The 25007-nt window shown below is 57.5% G+C and overlaps 1 protein-coding gene across 3 annotated transcripts in view; it reads left to right on the forward strand.

Annotated features, from left to right (window-relative positions):
• The first annotated feature begins 2104 nt into the window (after positions 1-2104).
• The window catches only part of Pde4a (phosphodiesterase 4A), a 33442-nt gene continuing 10539 nt past the window's right edge, over positions 2105-25007 (forward strand). The window contains exons 1-6 of one of the 3 annotated variants that reach the window (XM_042693565.1): positions 2105-2424; positions 20853-21044; positions 21905-21941; positions 22060-22130; positions 22761-22810; positions 22963-23075. In XM_042693565.1, the coding sequence (XP_042549499.1) occupies positions 2123-2424; positions 20853-21044; positions 21905-21941; positions 22060-22130; positions 22761-22810; positions 22963-23075 (765 nt within the window). In that variant the 5' untranslated portion in view covers positions 2105-2122. Of the gene's footprint in view, positions 2425-11242; positions 11398-20852; positions 21045-21904; positions 21942-22059; positions 22131-22760; positions 22811-22962; positions 23076-25007 lie in introns of those variants that run through there. The other 2 variants (XM_042693566.1, XM_042693568.1) reach the window with 2 other exon arrangements.

Here is a 25007-nt window from a genome sequence, read left to right on the forward strand (position 1 = left end):
GCCGGTCCCTCGTCCTGCCCCCCCCCCTCGGCTCTGCAGCTCAGTGCCACCCCCAATGTTGTGCACTATTGGAGGGCTCCCGCTTCACTCTTCCAGATTTGGGGGGGGTGGGAAAAGAGGGAAGGGGGTGGGGCCTAACGAGGGGCGCCTGAGGTTCACTCCCCCCCCCAGCCTCTCCTTGGCTCAGGTCCAGCTTGGTCCATCTTGGGGTTCAAATCACAGCTCCAAAATACGAGCCCTGGCCCTCTGCCTCGTACCCTCCTCCTCCTCCTGCACCTCCATCCTGCTGCAGATTCCAGCTGTGGCCCCGAACCCCACCTTGGCCGGCACTTCCCCCCCTCCAACCCTCTCATCCAGAGGTTCGCCCCAGGACCCCCTCCAGATCTGGGCCAGGGCCCAGAGTTCTTGAATCTCTGCCTCCACCCCAAAGCCAGGGGTGGATGCGGTGGGGGGGTTAGAGTCCCGGCCTTGGAGATACCCCGCGGCTCGGTGATGGGGGGAGGGAGGACCCCATTCTTGCTCTGCATTCGCCGCCCACACTTCCCGAGCCCCCTACCGCGGGGGAGGAAAGTGGCTTTGGAGGTTGGAGATGGAAAGGTTGTGTTTTGTAAAAAAAGAAAGAAAACAATGGCGTGAGGAGGGGCAGGGGAGGCGGTGGGGGGCTGCCCCGCGCTCCCGGGGGACCCCACGGTGGGACGGGGGGGGGGTCACACCGACCTGCGCCCCGGGTCACCGAGGGCTTTGGGCCCCGAGGGGGCGGGACCGGGGTGGGGGCACCCCCCTCGCCCTGGGCACCCCAACCCAGAAGCCCCCGGGCGGGGGGGGCGGCTCCCGCCGCTCTTGGCTCGCCCCGGCGCGGCGCTGGGGGAGGCGGGAGCGTGAGTCACGGCGACTCCGGATTTAGGTGCCGGAAAAAGGGGCGGGGGGGGCCCCCCCGCCGAGGAGAGGCTCGGCTGTTTACGCTCCCGGAAAGGGCATCGAGGAGCCGGAGGGGTCTTGCCTCAGTTTACCCACGGCGAGAGCAGCTATACTGAGAGCGGAGGGCGGGCCGGCCCCGCTCCTTCCACCCCACCACAGCGGGGGTGTCCCCCCCAAAACCAGAGGTCCCACCCCACCCCCCAAGCCGTCCAACGCAGACCTGCACGGACAGACGCACCGACAGGCCCGGACGCCGAGCTGGGGCCCCCTCCCCCGCCGCCGGGCCCGCGCACGTGCGCGCGCATCCCGCACCCCCACCCCGCACCCCGACGCCCGCCGCGCAGCCCCGGGACGCGCGGGCTGAGGGCGCCCGCCGACCACGTGCGCACCCACACTCGCAGCCGACGTCGAAAACAAGACACCCGGGGCCACGTGCGCAGGGGCCCGCCCCGCGCCCCGCGCCCCGCGCCCCGCGCCCCGCGCCCCGCGCCCCGCGCCCCGCGCCCCGCGCCCCGCGCCCCGCGCCCCGGGATCGGGGACCGGGGAGCGGGGGCGGAGGGCGGCGGGACCCCGCCCCGCGGGTGGGAGGAGGAGGCCGCCGGGACGCGGCGGGTCCCCCCCACCCACCCCGGGCTCCGCCCCCCGCCGTGATGGACGGACTGACTGACACCCCGGCAGCCACTCCGGTGTCGTCTGCGCGATCGGATTAACCGCTTAACTCCTTGGTGACCGGGGTCGGGCGCCGCGGCAGGGGCCGGGGGCGGGGGGCGGGGGGAGATGGCGGGGCTCCGGCGGCCCCCCCCTCCTCCCCCTCCCCCTCCTCCCTCGGGGGACCCCCTCCCCCCGGCGGGGGAGGGGCGGGGCGGCGCTGACAGCGGCGGAGGGCGGGCCGGAGGGAGGGAGGGGCGGGCCGGGGCGGTGGGGGGGAGCCGGGGCTGGCGCGGAGCGGGGCGCCGAGCGCGGAGCGCGCAGCCGGGCTCGCATCCCCCGCCCCAGCGGGCACCGCTCGGACACCGCAGCGCCCCGGCCCCGGGGCTCGGGCCGCGGGGTTCGGCCCCGCCAGCGCGCCCCCGGGTCGCCATGGCCCCCGCGAAGGCCGGGCGCCCCCGCGGGGCCGGCGCGCGGCGGAGCTGAGGCGCGGAGAGGCCGGGGGGCGCCGCGGGCCGGGCGCGGGTCCGCGCTGGGGGGGGGGGGCCGCGGCGCCATGGAGCCCCCGGCCGCCCCTTCGGAGCGGAGCCTGTCCCTGTCCCTGCCGGGGCCCCGCGAGGGCCAGGCCACGCTGAAGCCGCCCCCCCAGCACCTGTGGCGGCAGCCGCGGACCCCGATCCGCATCCAGCAGCGCGGCTACTCGGACAGCGCGGAGCGCGCCGAGCCCGAGCGGCCGCCGCACCGGCCCATGGAGCGCGCCGACGCCGTGGACACCGGCGACCGGCCCGGCCTGCGCACCACCCGCATGTCCTGGCCCTCGTCCTTCCACGGCACCGGCGGCGGAGGCGGCGGCAGGCGGTGAGACCCCGGCGGCGGGGCGCGCGGGGCGCGGGGAGGGGGGCGGTGCGCGGGCGGCGTCGGGGGGCCCGCGGGGGAGCGCGCGCGCGGGGCCCCGACCCCCCCACGCTGCCCGCGCCCGGGATTCCCTACGGGGGGGGTGGATCGAGGGTTAGGGGTGGGGGTAACCAGCCCGCGGGCTGTGATCAGCGTTCACCCAGGGAGAGCTGGACTTTCTTGGGGGACCCTAGAGGGCGCCCTGAAAGAGGTTGGGGGGGACGGGACACAGTTTACTCCAGACTAGGCGAGGGTGCTTAGGGGTGTTGGGCTCCATAAGAGGGGGGGCATTTGAGGATTCACCCTACAGAGCGGGAGTCAGTTTTGGGGGTGCACTGTCTTGGGGGGTCCATGTGTCAGATTGGAGCCTCTCTCCTCAGAGTCGGTATGTTGGGGGGTCTTCTATCCTCCTCCTCTCTTGGGCAGGGAATTGTCATGGTATATAGAGAGAATCAGTGTCTGTGTACTTGGGGGGGTGACATGGTGGTGAGGGTGTGTGAGCTGGGGACTGGGGTGCCCCCCACCCCGATCGGCTTTGCATCGTGCTCCTGCCCCGGCCTTCGCTGACAAGATGACTGTGTGCACCGCGGGCGCCCGGGAACCGTGTGTTCCCGCACACACGTTGTGTTGTTGACACCATGTCCCCTCGCGTGGCGGAGGGGACAGCCAGGCTTCGGTGTCCCTGGGATACCGTGGCTGGCATGCCTGTCGCGGTGGGGACGGGGACGGTGCATGACAGCACAGAGGTTGTGAACGGTTGTGTCTGAGTCCCTGCCACCGCCATGTGTCACTGGGACCGGGTTGGTTGTGTCAGCGCGATTGTCTCTGGGAGACACTGTGACCGTGTTGTCACCTGCCCTGAGCTAGGCACTGGGGGGGGAGCGGATGTGGGATGATCTCCCCCCCATGTCAAACTGACCTCATGTTGTTCCCAGAGGGGTCTGACTATGTGCACCCCAGTAATGTGGCTGATGGGAAGAGCCAGTCCTGTCCCGATCGGCAAGTGTGCAGAATGAACACACACACACTTTCAGCTCATTCCCAACGAGAACTAGAAAGAAAACTAAAGGAAAACAGAGCTAGATCAACAGGAAATGCCAGGACTAGCGGCAGCCGGCCAAACTGGCTCAAGTCACTGTCCTGAAAGACCCAGGGGGGTGGGGTACTAGGCACAGGGCCCGATTCCCTTTTAAGGCCCTAGGGACTTCCCTACACCCCCTTTCACCCCCGTTGCCCCTCCCAGCGCCGCCTCTCCAGAACCTGCACTGGAGAGCTGATCATCAGGATATGAATTCGGCCCCATCTTTTCATGGCTTCACTGGAAGCCTCTGTGCACTCCGTGAAACATCTCTGCTGGGCAGATGGGGAAACTGAGGCCCGGGGGACAAAAGATCTCCATCTCCTTCCTCAAAGCCAGGAAATAGCTGGGATTCTCCCAAGTGGCTCAATGGAGATAAGAGTCTCACAGACTTTCCTGCCTCAGCTGGCTTTGAACCTTGATCTTCAGATCTCAGCCTTCTGAATAGCTAGGATGATGGGCGTGAGCCACTGGCGCCCGGCTCCTGTGTGTCTTTGCAGAAGTGCCTTGTTCTCTCTGATCCTCAGCGTCCTGCCTGTTTTTGAGGGTGGAGCCATTGTGAGCACTGTGCGTTGGAGTCCGTGGAGAGATCTGAGTTCCAAATGTCTGCAAAAGGGCTTTCACGCGGGGCTGGCTTTGTAGGTGGTCACTCAGGGACCTGGACTGGAGGCCGAGGAGGAGGGCAAGAGATTGGGGTGGACCCTGGCTGCTCAGACTGGGATTCAAAACAGGAACTTCAACCACATCCCTGCAGCGGGCTCCGTTTCCGTTTCACTGCGGGCCTGTGTGGTCGATGCTAGCCGCCGTGCAGCTGGAACTGAGGTGGACTGGGGGGGGGGGGGTTGGGGTGTTGGTGCCAGCCCCTTCTTTCTGCACTGTGAGCTGAAGGAAGAGGAAGTCTGAGAGGCCTCTCTCCTCAGCCTGGTATGGTGGCGCACGCCTGTAATCCTAGCTGCACAAGGAGGCACGGGAAGGAGGAGCAAGGTCCAGGCTGGCTCTGGGCAAGAGTTCAACACAAAAAAAGGGGGTGCTGGGAACAGAGCCAAGTGGTAAAGTGCCTGCCTGGCAAGTTCCAGGCCCCGAGTTCCGAACCCCAGTACCTGAAAAAGGGGGTTTCTAGCATTGCACCAATATGGGAACCTGGCTGTCTCCCCTCCACGTCCTCCAGAAATGGGGTGCAGCCAGCCCCGTAGAGGAGTCAGAGGACACCCCCCACTTCCATCCAGGCCCCCATCCCCCAATTTGGGGGAGGGAGGCTGAGTCACGATCTGTCAGGAGGCGGGTGGAACATGCCAGAAGGGCGGGACCCGCAGAGGGGGGACAAGCACCGGGGTGGGGGGGCCTGAACCCACAGAGAGCCCCCCTTTCCCTGGTGGGACCCTTTCTCACCAGCCCCCCCCAACCAGCCAACCTAGGGGAAGCGCTTGCTGGGCCGGGCAGCAGGTGGGAGGGAGCGAGAAGGGCTTGGGGTGCTGCTCTGGCATGCTGGGGTCCCCTCCCGGGGTTCCCCCCCCCCCCCCCGCACACCCCAGCCCGGCCGCCCCTCCGCGCGCGCGCGCCCTCTGCTGGCCGGCGCCGGAAGTGCAGCCGCGGCGCGCGCGCTCAGTCCCCACCTGGGTCCGAGACGAAGCCAAGTGCCCGGGATGATGATTTCATGGCTATTGAACGCCGCGCAGGGCGGGCGCCAGGCCGGCCGACCGCAGGCTGCGGGGACGGGGGGGGGGGTCCCCCGCACCCCCGATCGGGACTGGCTTTGGTTCCCCAGCCCTCCAGCGCCTGGGCCTAGGGCTGAGGGGAAAGGGGGGAGCCCGTCCCGGGGTCCCACCAGGGCTCCCCAACTCTTGAGCATCCTTGACTGCGTCGTGCCTGCTCCTCCTCACCCCCCCCCCGACACCCCTAATGTGCAGGGCCAGATTGACAGCTACATACCCCGCCTCTCCTCCAGAGCTTTCCAAGGGGAGTGTGGCTTGCTGTGTGACCCTGGGTCAGAGCTGGATCTCTCTGATCCTTTTTGCATCAGGAAAACGAGGTTGAACTGGATGAGCAGCGCCTCCCCCGCCCCCTCCCCCGGGCTGTGGTGGTGAAGCTGGGCTGCAGGGTGGAGGTGTGTGGGGGGGGACATTTCCTTACAATGACATCAGCAGAGAGAAAGGTCTCACACCACAAACCCTGCCCCTGCCCCTTGTCTTCACTGGTGGCATGAGCTGCGGGAAGCAAGCTTGGAGCCCCGGGATGGATGTCTGGCCCAACCCCCCCCCCCCAGGAAGATAGGAAAGAGGTCAAGGGCAGCCACTTTGCCCTTGACCTCCCTCCCTCCCTCCCTCAGCACCCCTGGCCTGCCAGAGCCACTCATTGAAAAGATGCATCTTTGAGGTTGAAAGCTCTTGATTCCTGCCATTTGGGTGTTCTCAAACTAGTGGCAGAAAGCTAAAATAACACATAAAGCCGTCTGATAATTATAGATAGTGACATGGCGGGTAAGGAGAAGCAAGAAGGATCTGAGGTCAGCCAAGGCTTCTCTGAGGAGCTGACATTTGAGAGACCTTAAAAAAAGAGAGAGAGAGAGAAATGCTATCTGGGTAGATCTCAGGGAAGAAGGTGCCAGCCAGAGACAGCAGCCAGTGCAAAGGTCCTGTGGTCGAAAGATAAATGTGCTTATTAGGACAGAATCAGCCAGGGCCAAATAGAAAGAAATAAAGCTGAAAAATGACAAGACAGTTCATAGGCTGCAGTTTCAGTAAACTTTAGTCAATGGAAAGTTCCTCTGCCTTGATCCTGGGCTGTACCCCAACCCCCAAATTATTTTTTTGGGTCAGTCCTAGGGCTTGAACTCTGGGCCTGGGCGCTGTCCCTCAGCTCAAAGCGAGTGCTCTACCACTTGAGCCACAGCGCCACTTCCCTTTTTCTGGTGGTTCATTGGAGATAAGCATCTCATGGACTTTCCTGCCCCGGCTGGCTTTGAACCATGATGCTCAGATCTCAGCCTGCTGAGTAGCTAGCATGATTGGCGTGAGCCAGCAGCTTAATCAATTTTTGAGGCAAAGAGGATCTTGTTACATAGCCTACTTGGCTTTAAATCCCCCATCCTCCTGGGGCTGGGAAGGTGGCTTAGTGGTAGAGCGCTTGCCTAGCATGCATGAAGCCCTGGGTTCGATTCCTCAGTACCACATACACAGAAAAAGCCATTGTGTTGCTGTGGCTCTAGTGGTAGAGTGCTAGCCTTGAGCAAATGAAGCTCAGGGATAATGCCCAGGCCCTGAGTTCAAGCCCCAAGAAAGAAACTTAAATCTGCTCTCCTCCTGTGTCAGCATCCTGAGGCCTGAGATTGTAGGTGTGTGCTACTGCACCTGCTACAGGCTCAGAAATTATTTATTTTGTCAGTGGTGGGGCTTGAACTCTGGGCCTGGGCATTGTCCCTGCTCTCTTCAGTTCAAGGCAAGTGCTTTACCGCCTGAGCCACAGCGCCACTTCTGGTTTTCTAGTGGTTTATTGGAGATAAGAGTCTCATGGACTTACCTACGCTGGCTGGCTTTGAATGGTGATCATCAGATCTCAGCCTGCTGAGTAGCTAGGATGACAGGCGTGAGCCACCAGAGCCTGGCTTATTATTGTTGTTGTTGTTTTTATTGTGAAAATACTGTACAGAGGGGTTACAATTACATGGGCAAGATAGTGAGTACATTTCTTATCAAGCATTGTAGCCTCCTTTGTTTCCCCTTCCCATCCCTTCCCAGCCTCCCTATTGTTGTTATTATTATTACGTTTGTAATCATGGGGCTTGAATTCTGGGCCTGGGTGCTGTCCCTGAGCTTTTGTGCTCAAGACTAGCACTCTTACCACTTTGAGTCACAGCTACTTCCCTTTTCATGAGAGCAATTTCAGAAGTGCATTTGTTCATTATCCTAGTTCCTGTGAGAATCTAACAGAGGCAACTGCTCAGAGCCCAGTCACAAAAACATCCCACAGGGGGCTGGGAAGGTGGCTCAGTGGTAGAGCACTTGTCTTGCATGCCTGAGACCCTGGGTTCGATTCCTCAGCACCACATAAGCAAAAAGAAAAAAGCCAGAAGTGGCGCTGTGGCTCAAGTGGTAGAGCTCTAGCCTTGAGCTGAAGAGCTGAGGGACAGCGCCCAGGCCCAGAGTTCAGGCCCCAGGACCAGTGTACACACACACACACACACACACACACACACACACACACACACACACACACAAATCGCAGACAGATTAGGCACCTTGGCTCATGTCTGTCATCCTAGCTACTTAGGAAGCTGAGATCTGAGGATCTCAGTTCAAAGCCAGCCAGGCAGGAAAGTCCCTGAGACTCTCATCTCCAATGAACCACCAGAAAACCGGAAGTGGTGCTGCGGCTCAAGTGGTAGAGCACTCTCCTTGAGCTGAAGAGCTCAGGGACAGCACCTAGGCTCAGAGTTCAAGCCCCACGACCGACCAAAAACAAAAAATTCACCATCTCCAGTTTACCACCAAAAGCCAGAGATGTGGCTCAAGTAGTAGCACCTTAGGGGGGAAAAAAGCCAAATAAGGGCCTGAGTTCAAGCCTCAGGACTGACACAGGACACCCAGAAAAAGGGTACAAAAAAGGGTTGGGAGCATGGCTTAGGGGTAGAGCAGCCCTGGTACTGTCAGGGGAAAGAAAAAAATACTCAAATCGTGTGGTGTGTGTATGTGTGTGTGTGGTCAGTCGTGGGGCCTGAATTCTGGGTCTGGGCGCTGTCCCTCAGCTCTTCAGCTCAAGGTTAGCGCTCTACCGCTTGAGCCACAGCATCACTTCCAGATTTTTCTGCTTATGTGGTGCTGAGGAATCGAACCCAGGGCCTCAGGCATGCAAGGCAAGCGCTCTACCACTGAGCCACCTTCCCAGCCTCTGCAAATGATTGTATCTGGGGAGGAAAAGCAGCCTTGGAGTGCAGGCTGGGCACACTGCTCTTACACAGGCATTAACGTGACATGAGGAAGGCAATTAGGATTTAAAATGACCAAGTCTACCTTGGCCATTTCATAAGGGGCGGATAATGAAGTAAAGGCGCAAGTTGTGGCTCAACCAACTCACTAAGGATGTGACCTTGAAATGACCTTGGACCGATGGTTCCTCTCCTGACCTTTTTCCTGTCTCTACCTTACAGAAAGGGATAGAAACCTTTGATGGATGTTTTGTGAGGACGCATTATTTTTTTTTTTGTCTTTTTTTTAGGCTGGCCTACTGGGTTGTTGTTTTTTTTTTTGGGGGGTCCAGTCGTGGGGCCTGAACTCTGGGCCTGGGCGCTGTCCCCCAGCTCTTCAGCTCAAGGCGAGCACTCTACCACTTGAGCCACAGTGCCACTTCTGGTTTTCTGGTGGTTCGTTGGAGATCAGAGTCTCACGGTCTCTCCTGCCGGGGCTGGCTTTGCCCTGTGATCCTCCGGTCTCAGCCTCCTGAGTAGCTAGGATGACAGGCAGGAGCCACCAGCACCTGGTTTGGGGCAAAACAATTCTTATGCCCATTTTACAGTGGGGAAAACCGAGGCTGGGTGACATGAAATGACTTGGTCAACTTTGGGAGCCCTCAAATAGATCCACCCTCCACCACCTCTACCACCTCCCCCAAGAAAGTTCCAGATAACTGTGACCAGGTGGCTGATTCAGTGTAAGATTCTTGGCCTCTCAAGTCTCAGTGTACCTCGTGGGTGAAAGTGAGCCCAAGTGGAGGGAATGTAGAGCCACTTGGGGTGGGGGTGGGGCTGGGTCCACAACATCCTCACCAAGTCTACTGCTTGGCCTGGCCATTGCAGAGGTGGGGGGGCCCATTCTACAGGGTGTCCTGCCCGGTGCTGGTGGCTCACGCCTGCAGTCCCAGCTACTCAGGAGGCTGAGATCTGACCATCACAGTTCGAAGCCAGCCCGGGCAGGAAAGTCCGTGAGACTCTGATCTCCAATGAACCACCAAAAGCAAAAGCCAGAAGTGGCGCTGTGGCTCAGGTGGTGGTAGAGCGGGAGGCCAGAGGGGAAGAGCTCCGAGACTCGTAAGGAATTGCGGGACTGGGGGTGTTGGTAGAGGCTGTGGGCAAAATTGAGGCCTCCAAGGGTATCTTTCGAGGTGTCAGGCCATGGAGACTCCCCAGGAATTGTGGGTGCATCGTGGATTGAGGCCTAGCGTGGGTGCTCTGTTAGCAGCTGTACTTGGGCCTTGCATCCCAGGAGTTGGGTGGCATTTTCCTTGGAGGTTATTTTTGGGGGGAATCTCACTTTGGGGGGGGTGGGAACATTCCTGGGGGCCGAGGAGGAGTGTTAAGGGTTTGGGAGCGAATGGCACTGTGCCTGTGGGTAGGCCTTGGGGTGTTTTTTTGGGGGGGTGTGTACTTGGCTCGGGACTGATGGGGTGCTCTCTCAAGGAGCTGTGGTTGGGGCCCTGTCGGGGCTCTGAGCTGCCCCTGGGGTTGGCGGGTGCTCCCTGGGGCGGGTCCCTGGAAGTTGGGGTGACCCAATGTCTCAGAAACAGTGACGGTGGATTTGGGGGCACCCTGCCGCGGTGGCGGTGGACGGCCAGGAAGGGCCCTGCGGGGTTTGTGGGGAATCGGGCGGATGGTGGGTGCTGCGCGGGGCTCCCCCGCCCCGGGGCGCCCCGGGGTCCCCCTCGGCCTCGCGGGCGCCCCGGGCCCCGCCCCGGGGGCGGCCCCAGCGCGGAGCCGGAAGGGCCGAGGCGGTGCGGGGCGGGGGCGGCCCTCCCCGGGCTCCCCGCCCGGGTCCCGCGGCCATGGCGCGGCCCCGCGGCCTGCGCCGCATCCCCGAGCTGCGGCCCGCGGCCTTCCCGGAGGCGGCGGCCGAGGACGAGGCGTTCCTGCCGGAGCCCCCGGGCCCGCGCGCGCCCCGCCGGCCCCGCTCGCCGCCCCCGTCCCCCACGGTGCGCCGGCGCCTGCGGCTGCTCCGCCCGGCGGGGCCCAGGTAAGCGCGCGCGGCCGCGGGTTCGAGGCCCGCCGCCGGCACCTGGGGCTCAGGGGTGCCCGGAGGGGTCGGGCGGGGCGGCGGTCACGAGCCCCAGATGGAAACAACCCTGTGCCGCCGGGGACGCCCCGGGCCCCCCACTTGCTGAGAACACCCCAGCGTCGGCGGGGACCCGGGGCCGGGGGTGCCGGGCCCTGAGGCCGAGTTCAGGTCGCCCCCCGCCAGCCCCGGGGCGGCTCCGGGCGCAGGAAGCGCGGATCGGGGTGCGGGGGGGGGCAGGCCCCGAGGCCACATCCGGCCCGGGTCCCTGTGCGTCTGTGTCCCGGAGGTGGCGCCGCCTGCTCTCCTCCGGGTCCGCTGACCCTTGGGGATCCCCTGAGCGCTCAGGATCCGGCGTTGGAAGTGGGGGGGACCGCGGGGGGACCCCTGTGCCCGCCGCGCTGCTCCCGGCCCCGGTCTGTCTCTTTCCCGCCACTTCCAGGGCCCCGCCCCCTCGGTGGTGACCCCCTCCCCGGGGCCCCCACCTCCTCCCCGTCCTCCACCCCCTGGGCGCACGGGCGATCGGGGACCTGCCGTAGTCCCAGCTCGACGTCAGGGCGGGGAGGAGGGCGGGGCGCGGGGCGGGAGCGAGCCCGGGGCGCGGGGGGGGGGGGCCCGGGGGTCACGGCGCGGGGGGAGCAGGGGCGGCGCCGGCGGCCGCGACACCTCCGGCCCGGAGCCCAGCGATCGGCACAAGCCGGTGCCGCCGGCCCCATGCGCACCCGACGGCGCCGGGTCCCCCATGCGCTCCAGCGCGGCGCTGCCCCGGGTCCGGCCCCGGCCCCCGGCCCTCACCCTGCACCCCGGGCCCGAGGCCTTCGCCCACTTCCCCGGCAGCGATGAGGATCCCCGGCATCGCCACCCGCCAGGCAGATCCATCAGGTGGGTGCCCCCCCCCCCCGTGGCCGGTCCGGCCTCTCCTCGGTGGCCGGTCACCCCAGGATGTTGGCTGTGCGGGGTGGGTGGAGAGGGAGCAACGAATGGGGGGGCGACCTGAGTCTGTCCTCGGAGAGACCCACCACGTAGAAGCCCGAACCCCAAGCGAGTGCCCCATTCCTACCTGCCTACGATAGGGTCCCCTCACCGTGTCTGTGCCCCAAGCCCTGGCATGTGGCGCTCACCCTGGCAGTAAATCTAAGTGGCCAACGTCACCTAGGCTCCACGCCCAGGCTTGGCGGCTTTGATCCAGGTCCCTAAGCCCTGATCTGCGACTTGTCACCGGCCACCCCGCCCCCCCCCATCCACACCGACTGCCAGGCTGGAAATGAAGCCGGCGTGGGGGTGGAGCCCTGCCTGGAGGGCATTTAGGACCAGCCGGTCAGAACCAGAGTCAGGAGATGACCTCTTCCATTCTCTGGGACCTTCTGCCACCCAGCACCCAAACCTGGTTTGAGATACCTGGACACACACACACCTTCTCCCACAGCCAGCCATGCGATCACACACGCACACATGCACTGCCACACCCACGAGCCAGCCGGGCAATCGGGGTCAACCTGGTGTTTACTATACTAGGTGTGGGTTTCCTGGCTAGTCCAGGTACCGATTGAACCCAATGACCCCGCAGCCACACACACGCACATGCGCGTACACACACACACACACAAGAATGCACTCTTCCTACACACTCAGCCACCAGAGCCAGCCATGGCTTCGGTGGGACACACAGGTGTGAAGTCACAGATGTGAACACACAACAACCCAGCACCCCCCAGGGAAGCACAGGCACACAATTCCACACACACTGGTCGTGCATACCCAGTGTCCCCCCTCCCCCCCATCACCCGGTGCCACACGCCGCCTGGCAGACACACGCCAGCACCCGCGGCTCACCCTGTGACCTTCACAGAGCAAATGCCAGGCTGCCTTGGCACCTTGCGCCAAGGCAGTCAGGCGGAGATGGTTGAGGAGCCAGGGAGACACACCCTGCCTTGCCTTGCTCCTCTGTCCTGGGGTGCAGTAGACACTCCGTGGCTTAGGATTTTAATTTAGAAGCCTCTTGGTAGGGGGACTGGCCGGGTAGCAGTGACGTGAGTCCAGGCCTAGCAGGAGGCATTCAGAGTGTCTGTCTGGGGTGGGGGGGAGACTTGAACTCAGGACCTGGTTGCGGTCCCTGGGCTCTTGAGCTCATGGCGAGCGCTCTACCACTTTGAGCCACAGCCCCTCTTCCAGTTTTCTGGTGGTTCATTGGAGATCAGAGTCTCACGGCCTTTCCTTCCCTGGGCTGGCTTTGAACCGCGATCCTCAGATCTCAGCCTCCTCGGTAGCTAGGATGACAGGCGGGAGCCGCCAGCGCCCGGCCCTTGTGTCTGTCTTGTCATGACATGACCCTGGCCTTGTAGTGTTCCCAGCCTTGCTTCTCTCTCCCAGAATCCCTCGTGCTGAACTCCCCTAGGCGCACGCGCAGATCCACTCTGCTCCCAGCTCTCCATCCGTCCTCCACAGCGTTCTTCTAGGGCCGCCCGAGACTCCCGTGGGCAAGGCCTCAGGGGGGCCGCGGAGGTAAAGGCAGGAGGCAGTGTATCTCTGGAGAGTGCCACCACGTGTGGAGGGACACATCCTGGGCCTGTGACGGGGACATGAGGCTCAAACATGGTTTGTGGCTTTATTCCATTGAGACATGCTAAGCGCTCAGTGGCCGGCCAGGATGGCCCAGGGACCCCTGGGGACACTAAGCCCTGTCCCTCCCCTCTCTTAGGTGGCAGTTTGACAACTCCCCCACATGGAGTCCTTGTCATGTTCCACTCCCACCCCACCCCCTCCTAGCCCAGGGGACACGCCGTGCAGAAGCACAAACAGCCAAGCCCCAGGGATCGCTCTGTTCCATCCGGGCCTCTGGGCTTCTGCTGACGTGTGTGCGCTGTGTCCCACAGGGCAGGTGGGTCGGCCTCAGAGATGCCGGCTGAGCACCCTGGGGGCCTGGGTCTTTGGCTCCCTGTACTGATTCCTACCATGGGGGTGTATTATGTCGGTATGTTCTGGTCCCTGGGCCTGGTGGTTCTCCTTGGAGCCCCCAAAACTCCAGGCTGGACCCTGAGAGGCAGAATGAACCAAGGCAGTGTGTGAGTGTGTGTGTGTGTGTGTGTGTGTATGCACACACAAAGCATTTTGATATTGACAGGCACACAGAGAGGCCAAAATAGGCGGATCATACGGTAAAGCCAGCCTGGGCAAAAGTACGAGACCCTATCTGGAAAAAAAATAATAAGAGCAAAAAAACCACACAGAAGACGTAAGTGAAATGGTAGAGCATTTGCCTGGCAAGCATGAGACCATGAATTCCAAGACCCACACTTGTAATATCCCTTACAACACAGGATCTGTGGTTCAAGGCCCGCCTCGGCTACTTAGAGAGACCCTGTCTCAAAAGAAAAAAAACCCAAAATTTCAAGAAGAATCTTTTTTGTGTCTTGTGTCGGTCATGGGGCTTGAACTCTGGGTCTGGGCGCTGTCCCTCAGCTCTTCAGCTCAAGGTGAGCTCTCTACCCCTTGAGCCACAAAGCCACTTCCAGTTTTCTGGTATTTTATTGGAGATAAGAGTCTCACAGACTTTCCTGCCCTGGCTGGCTTCGAACCACAGTCCTCAGATCTCAGCCTCCTGAGTAGCTAGAATTACAGGTGTGACCCATCGGCCCCAGGCTAAGAAGAATCTTATTATTACTGGTTGAACATCCCTAAGCTAAAAATGTGGTAAGCTGGGGCTGGGAAGGTGGCTCAGTGGTAGAGTGCTTACCTTGCATGCATGAGGCCCTGGGTTTAATTCCTCAGCACCCCAGAAGCAGAAAAAGCTAGAAATGACGCTGTGGCTCAAGTGGTAGAGTGCTCGCCTTGAGCTGAAGAGCTGAGAGACAATGCCCAGGCCCAGCGTTCAGGCCCCACAACCTACAAAAATAAATAAATAAACATAAATAATGTGGTAGGCTCCAAAATCCAAAACTAATTGTATGCCATGTTGACATCACAATTTCATGTAAAAAATTATAAGTGACATTTGAGTCATTTTGTACATATATACAAATTTTGTGCATAAGTTATATGTGAAATATGAGTGTTGTTTTATTGTTATTGTTGTTGGTTGGTTGGTTATGGGGCTTGAACTCAGGGCCTGGGCGCTGTCCCTGAGCTCTTTTGCTCAAGGTTAGTGCTCTAACATTTGAGCCACAGCACCACTTCTGGTAGTTTTATGGTGGCTTATTGGAGATAAGAGTCACCTGGAAAAGTGGCTCAGTGGTAGAGCGCTTGCCTAGCATGTGTGAAGCCCTGGGTTCCATTCCTCAGCACTACATGAACAGAAAAGGCTGGAAGTGGTGCCCAGACCCTGAGTTCAAGCCCCAGGACTGGAAGAAAAAGTCTCCTGGACTTTTCCTGCCCCAGCCAGCTTTGAGCCACAATCCTCGAATCTCAGCTCCCTTCCTCAGTAGCTAGGATGACAGGCTTGAGCCACTCATGCCTGACTATGAGGACTGTTTTTTGTGGGTTTTGTTTGTTTTTTATCAGTCACGGGGCTTGAACTCTGGGCCTGAACACAGTCCCTCAGCTCTTCAGTTCAAGGCTCTACCACTTGAGAGCCACAGCTCCATTTCTGGTTTTCTGGTGGTTTATTGGAGATAAGAGTCTCATGGACTCTCCTGCCCTGGCTGGCTTTGAACCGTGATCCTCAGCTCTCAGCCTCCTGGGTAGCTAGGCTGACAGGCATGAGTCTCTGGTACCCGGCTTATTTTTTTTGTGCTGGCACTAGGGCTTGAATGCAGGGCCTGGGAACTCTCCCTCAGCTTTTGTGCTCAAGGCTAGTGCACTACTGTCCTAACCCACTACAGCGGGGTGCAAGACAGAAAGGGACATCAAACCATGGAACTGAGGTTTGGGGCACCAGGGGCCTGAAGCCTTCCACCAGCATCAGAGCACTGCTCCGGGTCCATTTCACAAGGTATTTATTGAATAGGGCACAGGGGCCTACGTGCAGAAAGCGAGATCACATTTCCTTGAAGCCACAAGCACCAATCATGTGGTATAATGTTACTCAAGGGATAAATAACTTCTTTATCTTAAGAGGCAGGTGTGAGCAGTAAATGACTTACAGTTTGCATAGATTTTTTTTTTTCTTTCCTCAGTTTGTGGGGCTTGCACTCTGAGCCTGGGCCCTGTCCCTCAGCTCTTCAGCTCAAGGCGATCTACCACTAGAGCCGCAGCACCACTTCCGGTTTTTTGGTGGTTCATTGGAGATAAGACTCTCACAGACTTTTCCTGCTCAGGCTGGCTTTGAACCGCGATCCTCAGATCTCAGCCTCCTGAGTAGCTAGGATGACAGGTGTGAGCCACCGGCCCCCCAGCTGCATAGATTTTCTTTTCTATACCCCAAGTTCCCAGAAAGCTTGGTGTGGAATTAGCTACCCACAGGCTAGAAATCAGGACTGACTGACCATTTCGGAAAACTCTTGAGAGTTCTGGGAGGAGGGGCTCCATCCTCCTAGTCCTTTCGGATTTCATAGCTCAGCTTTTGGGGGTTTTCGCACTCTACCACTTGAGCCACAGCTCCACTTCCAGCTTTTTGATGGTTAATTGCAGATAGAGAGTCTTGGGGACTTTTCCTGCTCAGGCTGGCTTCAAAATAATGACCCTCAGATCTCAGCCTCTGAGTGGCCAGCGTTCCAGGCTTGAGTCACCATTCCTGGTTGAATTCCCATTCTGCAAATCCTTGTGAGCAGATATATATGTGTGTGTGTGTGTGTGTGTATATATATATATATATTTGTTTGTTTGTTTGCTATACAATAAGACCCATCTTAGTAAATACGAAGAGATAACCCATGTGGGGTTTGTACTTGTTTTCTTTGTTTTGCTTCGTTTGTGAAACAGTCATGTGTTGACTGAGAGTTGTCTACAATTTCTGAGCTCAAGTGATCTTCCCACCTTATTCTCCCTTGGAGCTTGGAATACAGGCATGCCTTACTATACCTTTGGCTTTCATTTTGGTTTTCATTTGCATCATCCTAATGACTGGTAAACTTGACATCTTTCTGCTCTTTTGGCCCTGAGTACACCTCCTTTGGAGCAAAGTTATTCATGTCTGTTTATCTGTCTGTCTGTCTGTCTCTCTCTCTGTCTTTTGAATGGTATTGAAGGTTGGAATTTAGGGCTTCATACCTCCTAGCCAAGTGCTGTACTACTTGAGCCTCACCTCTCACCCTTTTAGTGGTTTTTGAGTCACATGGATTCTGCATATAAACCTCTAATCATACGTATGATTTTACTTCATTTGTCTACGTGCTGTGGATTAGCTTCACATTCAGAGTGGCCTGAAATGGACAGACGTGATCTTGGCTACTCAGAGGCTGAGATCTGTAGATCGTGGTTCCAAGCCAACCCTGACAGGAAACTCCGGCAGACCCTTTTCTCCAGCTAGCTAACCAAAAGCTGAAAATGAAGCTGTGGCTCAAGTGGTAGAGCACCAGTCTTGAGCAAAGATCAGAGACAGTGTTCAGGCCCTTAGTTCAAGGTCCAGGATCAGCACTAAAAAAATAAAATAAAAATTTTTACTGGACCCTGGTGGCTCATACCTGTAATCCTAGCTACGCAGGAGGCGGAGAAATGAGGATCACAGTTCAAAGCCAGCCCAGGCAAGAGAGTTCATGAGACTTATCTCCAACAAACCACCAGAAAATCGGAAGTGGCGCTGTGGTTCAAGGGGTATAGTGTTCGCCTTGAGCTGAAAAGCTGAGGGACAGCACCCAGGCCCAGAGTTCAAGTCCCACGACCAACCAAAAATAAATATATAACATTTTTCTCATTTTGTAAAATTTTATTGTTCCTTATGTGTTTTGGGTTTTTTTCTGTGTTTTGTTGTTGTTGGTGGTGGTGGTCGTGGCATAGGAACTCTGGGTCTGGGCACTGTCCCTCAGCTCTTCAGCTCAAGGCTAGTGCTCGACCACTTGAGCCACAGCGCCACTTCCGGCTTTTTCTGCTTATGTAGTATTAAGGAATCCAGCCCAGGGCCTCATTCATGCGAGGCAAGCCGTCTACCACTGAGCTGCTTTCCAAGCCTTGTTCCTTATGTTTTTGTTGTCATAACAAATAAACAATTGCCAAATCCAAGAACTTTTTTAAATAACTTATTTTATTGTTTGGTGACACTGTGGTTTAAACTCAGGGCCTGGGGCTTGTCCTTGAGTATTTTCCCTTAAGGCTGGCATTCCACCACCTGAGCCACAGCTCCACTTCTTGCTTTTTGCTTGTTAATGGGACATAAGAGTCTCAAGGGGGGCTGGGAATGTGGCTTAGTGCTACAGTGCTTGCCTAGCATGCAGGATGCCCTGGGTTCGATTCCTCAGTACCACATATACAGAAAAAGGTGAAAATGGTGCTGTGGCTCAAGTGGTAGAGCGCTAGCCTTGAGCAAAAGAAGCTGAGGGACAGCGCCCAGGCCCAGAGTTCAAACCCCAGCACTGGGGGGAAAAAAAAGGCTCTTGCACTTTTGTGCCTGGATTGGCTTCAAATCCTGATCCTCAGATGTCAGCCTCCTGAGTAGCTAGGATTACAGGCGTGAGCTACCCGGCCCAGCTTGTACATGGCTTTTGTAGGAAGAAACTTTATGTAATACTCTTGTAGGGTTTTTGGTTGTTGATTTATTTTTGTTTCGTCTGGTGGTGGTGTGGGTTCTTTGATTTGTTCTTGTTTTTGGTGGCACTGGAGTTTGAAATCAGGATGTTGCTTTCCGCTAGGCAGGTGCTCCACTACTTGAGCCACACCGGAAGGCTGGCTCTTTTCTGGCTAATTGGAGATAAATAGTCTTGAATATATATGCCAGGGCAGGCTTCAAACTTGGATCCTTAGATCTCAGTCCCTAGAATAGTGAGAAGGAAAAAAAAAGAAAAAGAAAAGAATGTCTATGGTTTGATTCCTTCCACTATGGTTCAAGGTCACCTTGGTTCTGATAAAGTTAGCGTGCAGGTTTATCTTCATGATAACACTGCCGCTTACTGGGGTTTGAACTCAGCACCTGAATGTTACGTCTTAGCTTTAAATTCAAGGTTGACACTCCAAACAACTTCCAACTTTTTGTTTGTTAATTGGAGAGAAGAATTTCACAGACTTTTTTTTTTTTATGGTGATGACTTATTTATTTATTTATTTTTGGGTCCGGTCGTGGGGCCTGAACTCTGGGCCTGTGCGCTGTCCCTCAGCTCTTCGGCTCAAGGCTAGTGCTCTACCACTTGAGCCACAGCACCACTTCCAGCTTTTTTCTTTTTGCTTATGTGGTGCTAAGGAATCGAACTCAGGCAAGGCAAGCGCTCTACTACTGAGCCACCTTCCCAGCCCTCACAGACTTTTTTGACCACAGCTGGCTTCCAACTTTGATCCTCCAGGTCTCAGCCCCCTGAGTAGCTAAGATTACAGGCGTGAGCCACCAAGCAGCTAGATTTTTTTCTTTTTTTCTTTTTCTTTTTTCTTGGTCCTGGAGCTTGAACTCGGAGTCTGGGTGCTGTCCCTAGGTCTCTTTGTGCTAGCACTCTACCACTTGAGCCACAGCACCACTTCTGGTTTTTGAGTAGTTGATTGGAGATAAGAGTCTCACAGGCACTGAGACTTTTCTACCCAGGCTGGCTTAGAACTTCAATCCTTAGCTCTCAGCTTCCTGAATAGCTAGGATTACAGGTCTGAGTCACCGGTGCCTGGTATTGCTTTTTGTTTTTGTCTTGATCAGGGGGCTTGCACTCTGGGCCTGGGCGCTGTCACTCAGCTCTTCAGCTCAAGGCAAACACTCTACCACTTGAGCCACAGCACCACTTCCGGTTTTTCTGTTAGCTCGTTGGAGATGAGTCTCATGGACTTTCCTGCCCAGGCTGGCTTTGAACTGTGATCATCAGATCTCAGTAGCTAGGATGACAGGCGTGAGCCACCGGTGCCGGGCTAGAAGCTTCATCTTTTGTCATTTCATCTCCACTCCAGCCAGCTTCCTTGCTGGTCCTCAAACGAGATCCTGCCCCAGGGCTTTTGCTTCTGCTGTTCCTTCTTGGCCTGGGGTCTGCTCTCTCACCTCTGACTCATAGCTGACTCCTCGTCCTTCAGGCCCTGCAAACCTGTCACCTCCTCAGAGGTCCGCTTGGACCACGGCATCCCGCAATTAAGTTCATTCATTCATTCATTCATTCATTCATCTGTTCTGTGATTCACTCAATGTATATTGTGTCCACTGAATAATTCACGCCATGTTTTCAGTCCCAGGCATTCACAGATGAACAAAGCAGATAAAACCATTGCTCTGTGATTTTAGTTTTAGAGAGGAAGACAACCAGTAAAGAAGATAAGTAAAGCCGGAGCTGGTGGCTCACGCCTGTCATCCTAGCTACTCAGGAGGCTGAGATCTGAGGATCATGGTTCCAAGGCAGTCTGGGCAGGAAAGTCCGTAAGACTCTTATCTCCAAATAATCACCAGAAAACCAGAAATGGCGCTGTGGCTCAAGTGGTAGAGCACTCGCCTTGAGTTGAAGAGCTGAGGGACAGCACCCAGGCGCAGAGTTCAAGCCCTATAACCCACAAAAAAAAAAAATAAAAGAAGTAAAATATTGATTTTGTGAGGAAAATAGTTTGTTGGTGTGTGTGTGTGTGTGTGTGTGTGTGTGTGTGTGTGTGTGTGTGTGTTTGTGCCAGTCCTGGGGCTTGAACTCAGCACCTGGTCTGTCCCTGAGCTTTTTGTACTCAAGGCTACTGTGCTACCACTTGAACCACAGCTCCATTTCCAACTTTATTTATGGCTATTTAGAGATCAGAGTTTCACAGACTTTCCTGCCCCATCTGACTTCTAACTGTGATCCTCAGATCTCAGCCTCCAGAGTAGGTAGGCTTACCTACGGCGCCCATATAGACATTTGTGAAGTAAGTAGTGGTTTTGTTGTGTGTTTTAAGGGCAGGAAATAGGATGTTGGGGGAAGGTTTAAAGTTTGCAATGGTTGGAAAGGAGGCTGCCTGAGAAAAGTGACATGTGAGCCAAGACCTAAAGCAAGTCGCTGGAATCTAGGCAGCAGAAACAGACTGTGCAAAGGTCCTGAGGCAGCCATGTATTTAGGGAGTCAGGGCCGAGCTGGGGACCCGGGTCAAGCTGAAAAGCTTGGGTGGATTCTGGCAGCCAGGATGACCTCAGGTGTGAAGGACACACTTTTGCCCCTGGGGCGACCCCCATCATTTGTCTCTGACTTGGCTTCTTCCCTGCCTCGCACCTTATTTTTTGGGGGACAGGGGGTCCTGTGTGATCCTACCTCCCTCCTCACGCCCATTCTCTCCACCTCCCAGCTAACCATGCAGCTCTCCCTGAGCCTCCCCTTCTCCCTCACCCCCTGCAGCTACGAGGGGGAGAATGGGCCGACGCCGTCGCCGGGCCGCAGCCCGCTGGACTCGCAGGCGAGCCCGGGGCTCGTGCTGCACGCCGGGGTGGCCGCTGGCCAGCGCCGGGAGTCCTTCCTCTACCGCTCGGACAGCGACTACGACATGTCCCCCAAAACCATGTCCCGGAACTCCTCCGTCACCAGCGAGGCGTGAGCATCCCTCCCGGCCACCGGTGCTCCCCAGGGCGGGAACAGGCTCCGCAGCCCCAGAACCCCGCGGGACAGGGCGGACGGGGTGGAGCCTGAGCCCCGCCCACCACCCCTCCTGCCAATGGCTGTCCTAGACTTGTTTCTACTCTAATTTAGCCACGCCCACCTTCCCTCCTGCCATTGGCTGCCCTGGGCTTGGCTACTCTAACTTGGCCACGCCCACCGTCCCTCCTGCCATTGGCTGGCCTTGCCTTGTTCCTACTCTAATGTAGTCACGCCCACCTTCCCTTCTGCCATTGGCTGCCCTGGGCTTGGCCCTACTCTTAACAGCCTTGTCCACCATCCCTGCTGCCATTGGCTGTCCTAGACCTGACCCTACCGTAACTCTCCCTTCTTGACTTAGCCCCGCCCACGATCCATGCTGCCATTGGCTGTCCTGGCCCTATCTTAACTAGTCCTTCTTGGCTGACCCCTGCCACCCACGGCCCACGCCCCACTCGTGCCCTATTGGCTGCCCTAGACCTGGTCTACTTCAGCGGTCTTTCCTTGACTTTGGAGTGACTCCATTTTCAACCTCATCCAGACCTTCTCTGGCTTCCCCCAAACCACCCACCCCATCAGCCATTATCATAAGCCCTGACTGAAATGGCAGCTTCCCCCAGTCCTCTCTCACTTCCGGTGTCCCTCCTACCGACCCGCACGCACCCCAAGGCATGTCCTGCAGCACCTGCCCCCCACCCCAACCGCTTTCCCTTGGTCACGAGCTCGGGGCGCAGCCCTGGCATCATGTCGACCCTTGGGGTGGTGTGGGGGCGCTGCTTCTCTGGTGATCGTGACTTGTCCTTGCCCTTGATTTTCAGGCATGCTGAGGACCTCATCGTTACGCCGTTTGCCCAGGTGAGACCCCTCCCTCCCCAAATAACACAGAAAGGAAGATGCTCCAAGTGTCCCCTTAACATGGGGCGAAAAAGGCCCCGCCCTGACATCTCTTACTGCTTGCTGTTTCCTATGCCAGGTGCTGGCCAGTCTCCGTAGCGTTCGAAGCAACTTCTCACTCCTAACCAATGTACCCATTCCCAACAATAAGTAAGTAGAGGCCGGACCCCAACACCACCTGTGATCCTGAAGTCCAGTAAGTCCAACTTTCAGCCCTGCTGTGTGACTTCAGGCAGGCCCGTGACCTCTCTGAACCTCTGACCACTGAGCAACTCCTTCTTATTCAGCCATTGCAGTTAAAGGGGGGTGGGGGGTGGGCGGGGAGACTGAGACACCAAGCTTTTATAGATGAAAGCCAGACACCAGTGGCTCACACCTGTAATCCTAGCTATTCAGAAAGCTGAGATCTGAGGATGGCAGGCCAAAGCCAGCCCAGGTAGGAAAGTTCATGGGCCGATTATCTCCAGTGAATCAGCACGAAGCCATAAAGGGAGCTGTGGCTCAGCTGGTAGCGCACCAGCCTCGAGTGGAAAAGCTGAGGGGCTGTGCCCAGGCCCTGAGTTCAAACCCTAGGACCAGCACCAAAAAAAAAAAAATCTAGCTTGACTGCCTTGAGCCTGTTTCCTCATTGGTAAAAGGAGTTTGCTGCCCGCAGTGTCCGTGGCAGTATGTCCGTGACACCGACTGGACCTCAGAAAGGAGAAAAGCACTACTGTTCGTGGGGAAGGGGCAGTGGGGGTCGGAGCGAGCAGGCTGACATCCAACCCCATTTCTTTGTAGGCGGTCCCCGCTGGGTGGTCCAACCCCTGTCTGCAAGGCCACGCTGTCAGGTAGCCAAGCCTAGGGGGTGGGAAGGGGGTCCTCACCCCGGGATGGCTGGTCCGCCCCCTTCCCAACACCCCCCTTACCGCATCGGGAGTGCGGAGGGGTGGATTTTGCCTGAGGACCCTCTGGATCACCCCCTGGGCTCTACCTTCCTCAGAGGAGACATGCCAGCAGCTGGCCCGGGAGACACTGGAGGAACTGGACTGGTGCCTGGAGCAACTGGAGACCATGCAGACCTACCGCTCCGTCAGCGAGATGGCTTCCCACAAGGTGTGTGGCTCCACAGGGGCGGTGGGCGTGGCTTACGAGACGGGCCAATTACTAGGCAGGACTGGTGGGCGGTGCCTACGTGGGTGGGGCAGTGGGTGGGACTAATTCCTTGGAGATGACTTATTGGCTACTCCTTAGGCCCCCCCGTGGGTGGGCTCAACTACTAGGCGGAGCCAATTGGGGATGGGGACAATCCTGGAACCAACCCTATTGGTCAAGACCAGTCATTAGTTGGGTCAGTGAATAGGTTCAGCCTGTGGACAATGAGGGCAGGACCAACCTCTAGGCAGGGGCCTGGCTGAGGCCACCATTGAGATCGTGACTTGCTAGAGCCAGTTGTAAAGTGAGTTGTATCCTCGCACAGTCTGTGGGTGTGCATGTGTGTAATGCTGTATTGATTCGTTTAGTCATTTGAAACGGTGGAGGGAAGGCTGTATTTGTTGTTGTTGTTTGTTTTCTGCTGGTCCTGAGACTTGAACTCTGGGCCTATGCACTGCCCCTGAGTTTCTTTTGCTCAAGGCTAGCTCTCTACCACTTGAGTCACAGTGCCACTTCCAGCTTTTTCTGTGATTAATTGGAGATAAGAATCTCACAGAGGGGCTGGGAAGGCGGCTCAGTGGTAGAGCGCTTGCCTTCCATGCATGAGGCCGTGGGTTCGATTCCCCAGCACCACGTAAGCAAAAAGAAAAAAGCCGGAAGTGGCGCTGTGGCTCAAGTGGTAGAGCGCTAGCCTTGAGCTGAAGAGCTCAGGGACAGTGCCCAGGCCCAGAGTTCAGGCCCCATGACCGGACCCCCCCAAAAAAGTCTTACATACTTTCCTTCCTCAGGCTGGCTTCAAACCATGATCCTTAGACCTCAGCCTCCTGAGTAGCTAGGATTACAGATTGTAAGAATATGTCCAGCAATTATGCCAGGCTATGGGTGCCTTAAATGTATGACCTACCAGAGAGATGTGACTGTGAGCCGGTGTGAAGTGACTTCAGGTTCAAATCCGAGTGTGATCTCTTTAAGTGTTTCTTCCTCTGTGTGTGCTTGCAGTACCTCAGAGACTGGTGCATGGTGTCTGTGTACAGTTGTGCAGTATCCATTGCACAACTCCAGAGGGCACCACTCTGAAAGCAGCCAGTAGGAGTGGTACTGCTTGGAGAGTTCGTGGTGGCAGCTGGGTGGGGTTGCCTGGCAGGAGGTGAGGGTACAGGTGGGGGTGTCTTGCCTGAGGAGAGCATATATTTGTGGGTGGAAGCCTTCTCTGTTTCCTGGCTGAGACTCTGGACTCTGATCCTCTTTTATCTGTCTGTTTATGCATCTATTCATCTATGCAACTATCTATCTCCATCTACCATTCATCTACCTATGCATCTGTCTGTGCATCTAACATTTATACCCATCTGTCTATTTAGGCATCTGTTTATCTATGCATCTACCTATCATCTGTTTTGGTGTTGGTTACGCTGCTAGTGGCGCTGTCCCTGAGTTGTTTATTTTCCTCAAGGTTAGCACTCTTCCACTTGAGCCACAAATACACGCCTTGGTTTTTTGGGGTTTTTTTGCTGGTTAATTAGAGATCAGAGTCTCCCAGACTTTCCTCTCTTGCTTCCAACCATGATCCTCGGATCTCCGCCTCCTGAGTAACTGGGATGACAGGTGTGAGCCACGCAGGCAACCTGGCTTCCGATGCCCCTTTAACGGCCCCCCCCATCCCCAGCACCACCTGACTTCACATGCAGTCTGCCAGTGCTGCAGTGAGCGCGCACGCACGCACACACACACACACACACACACACACACCAGAGCACCCAGGTCACACAGCGGGCTCCCCGCAGGACCCTCGTCCTGCGCCCCCCTCCCCATGGGCAGGTGCCCTTGGCTGCCCCCAGCCACTGCTGTGGGGTAGCCCAGCAGGGCCAGGGCCTGGCAGATCATGTAACCAAG

This window comes from Dipodomys spectabilis, unplaced genomic scaffold, assembly GCF_019054845.1.
Source record: "Dipodomys spectabilis isolate Male_0828 unplaced genomic scaffold, ASM1905484v1 ptg000173l, whole genome shotgun sequence".
Taxonomy (NCBI): Eukaryota; Metazoa; Chordata; class Mammalia; order Rodentia; family Heteromyidae; genus Dipodomys; species Dipodomys spectabilis.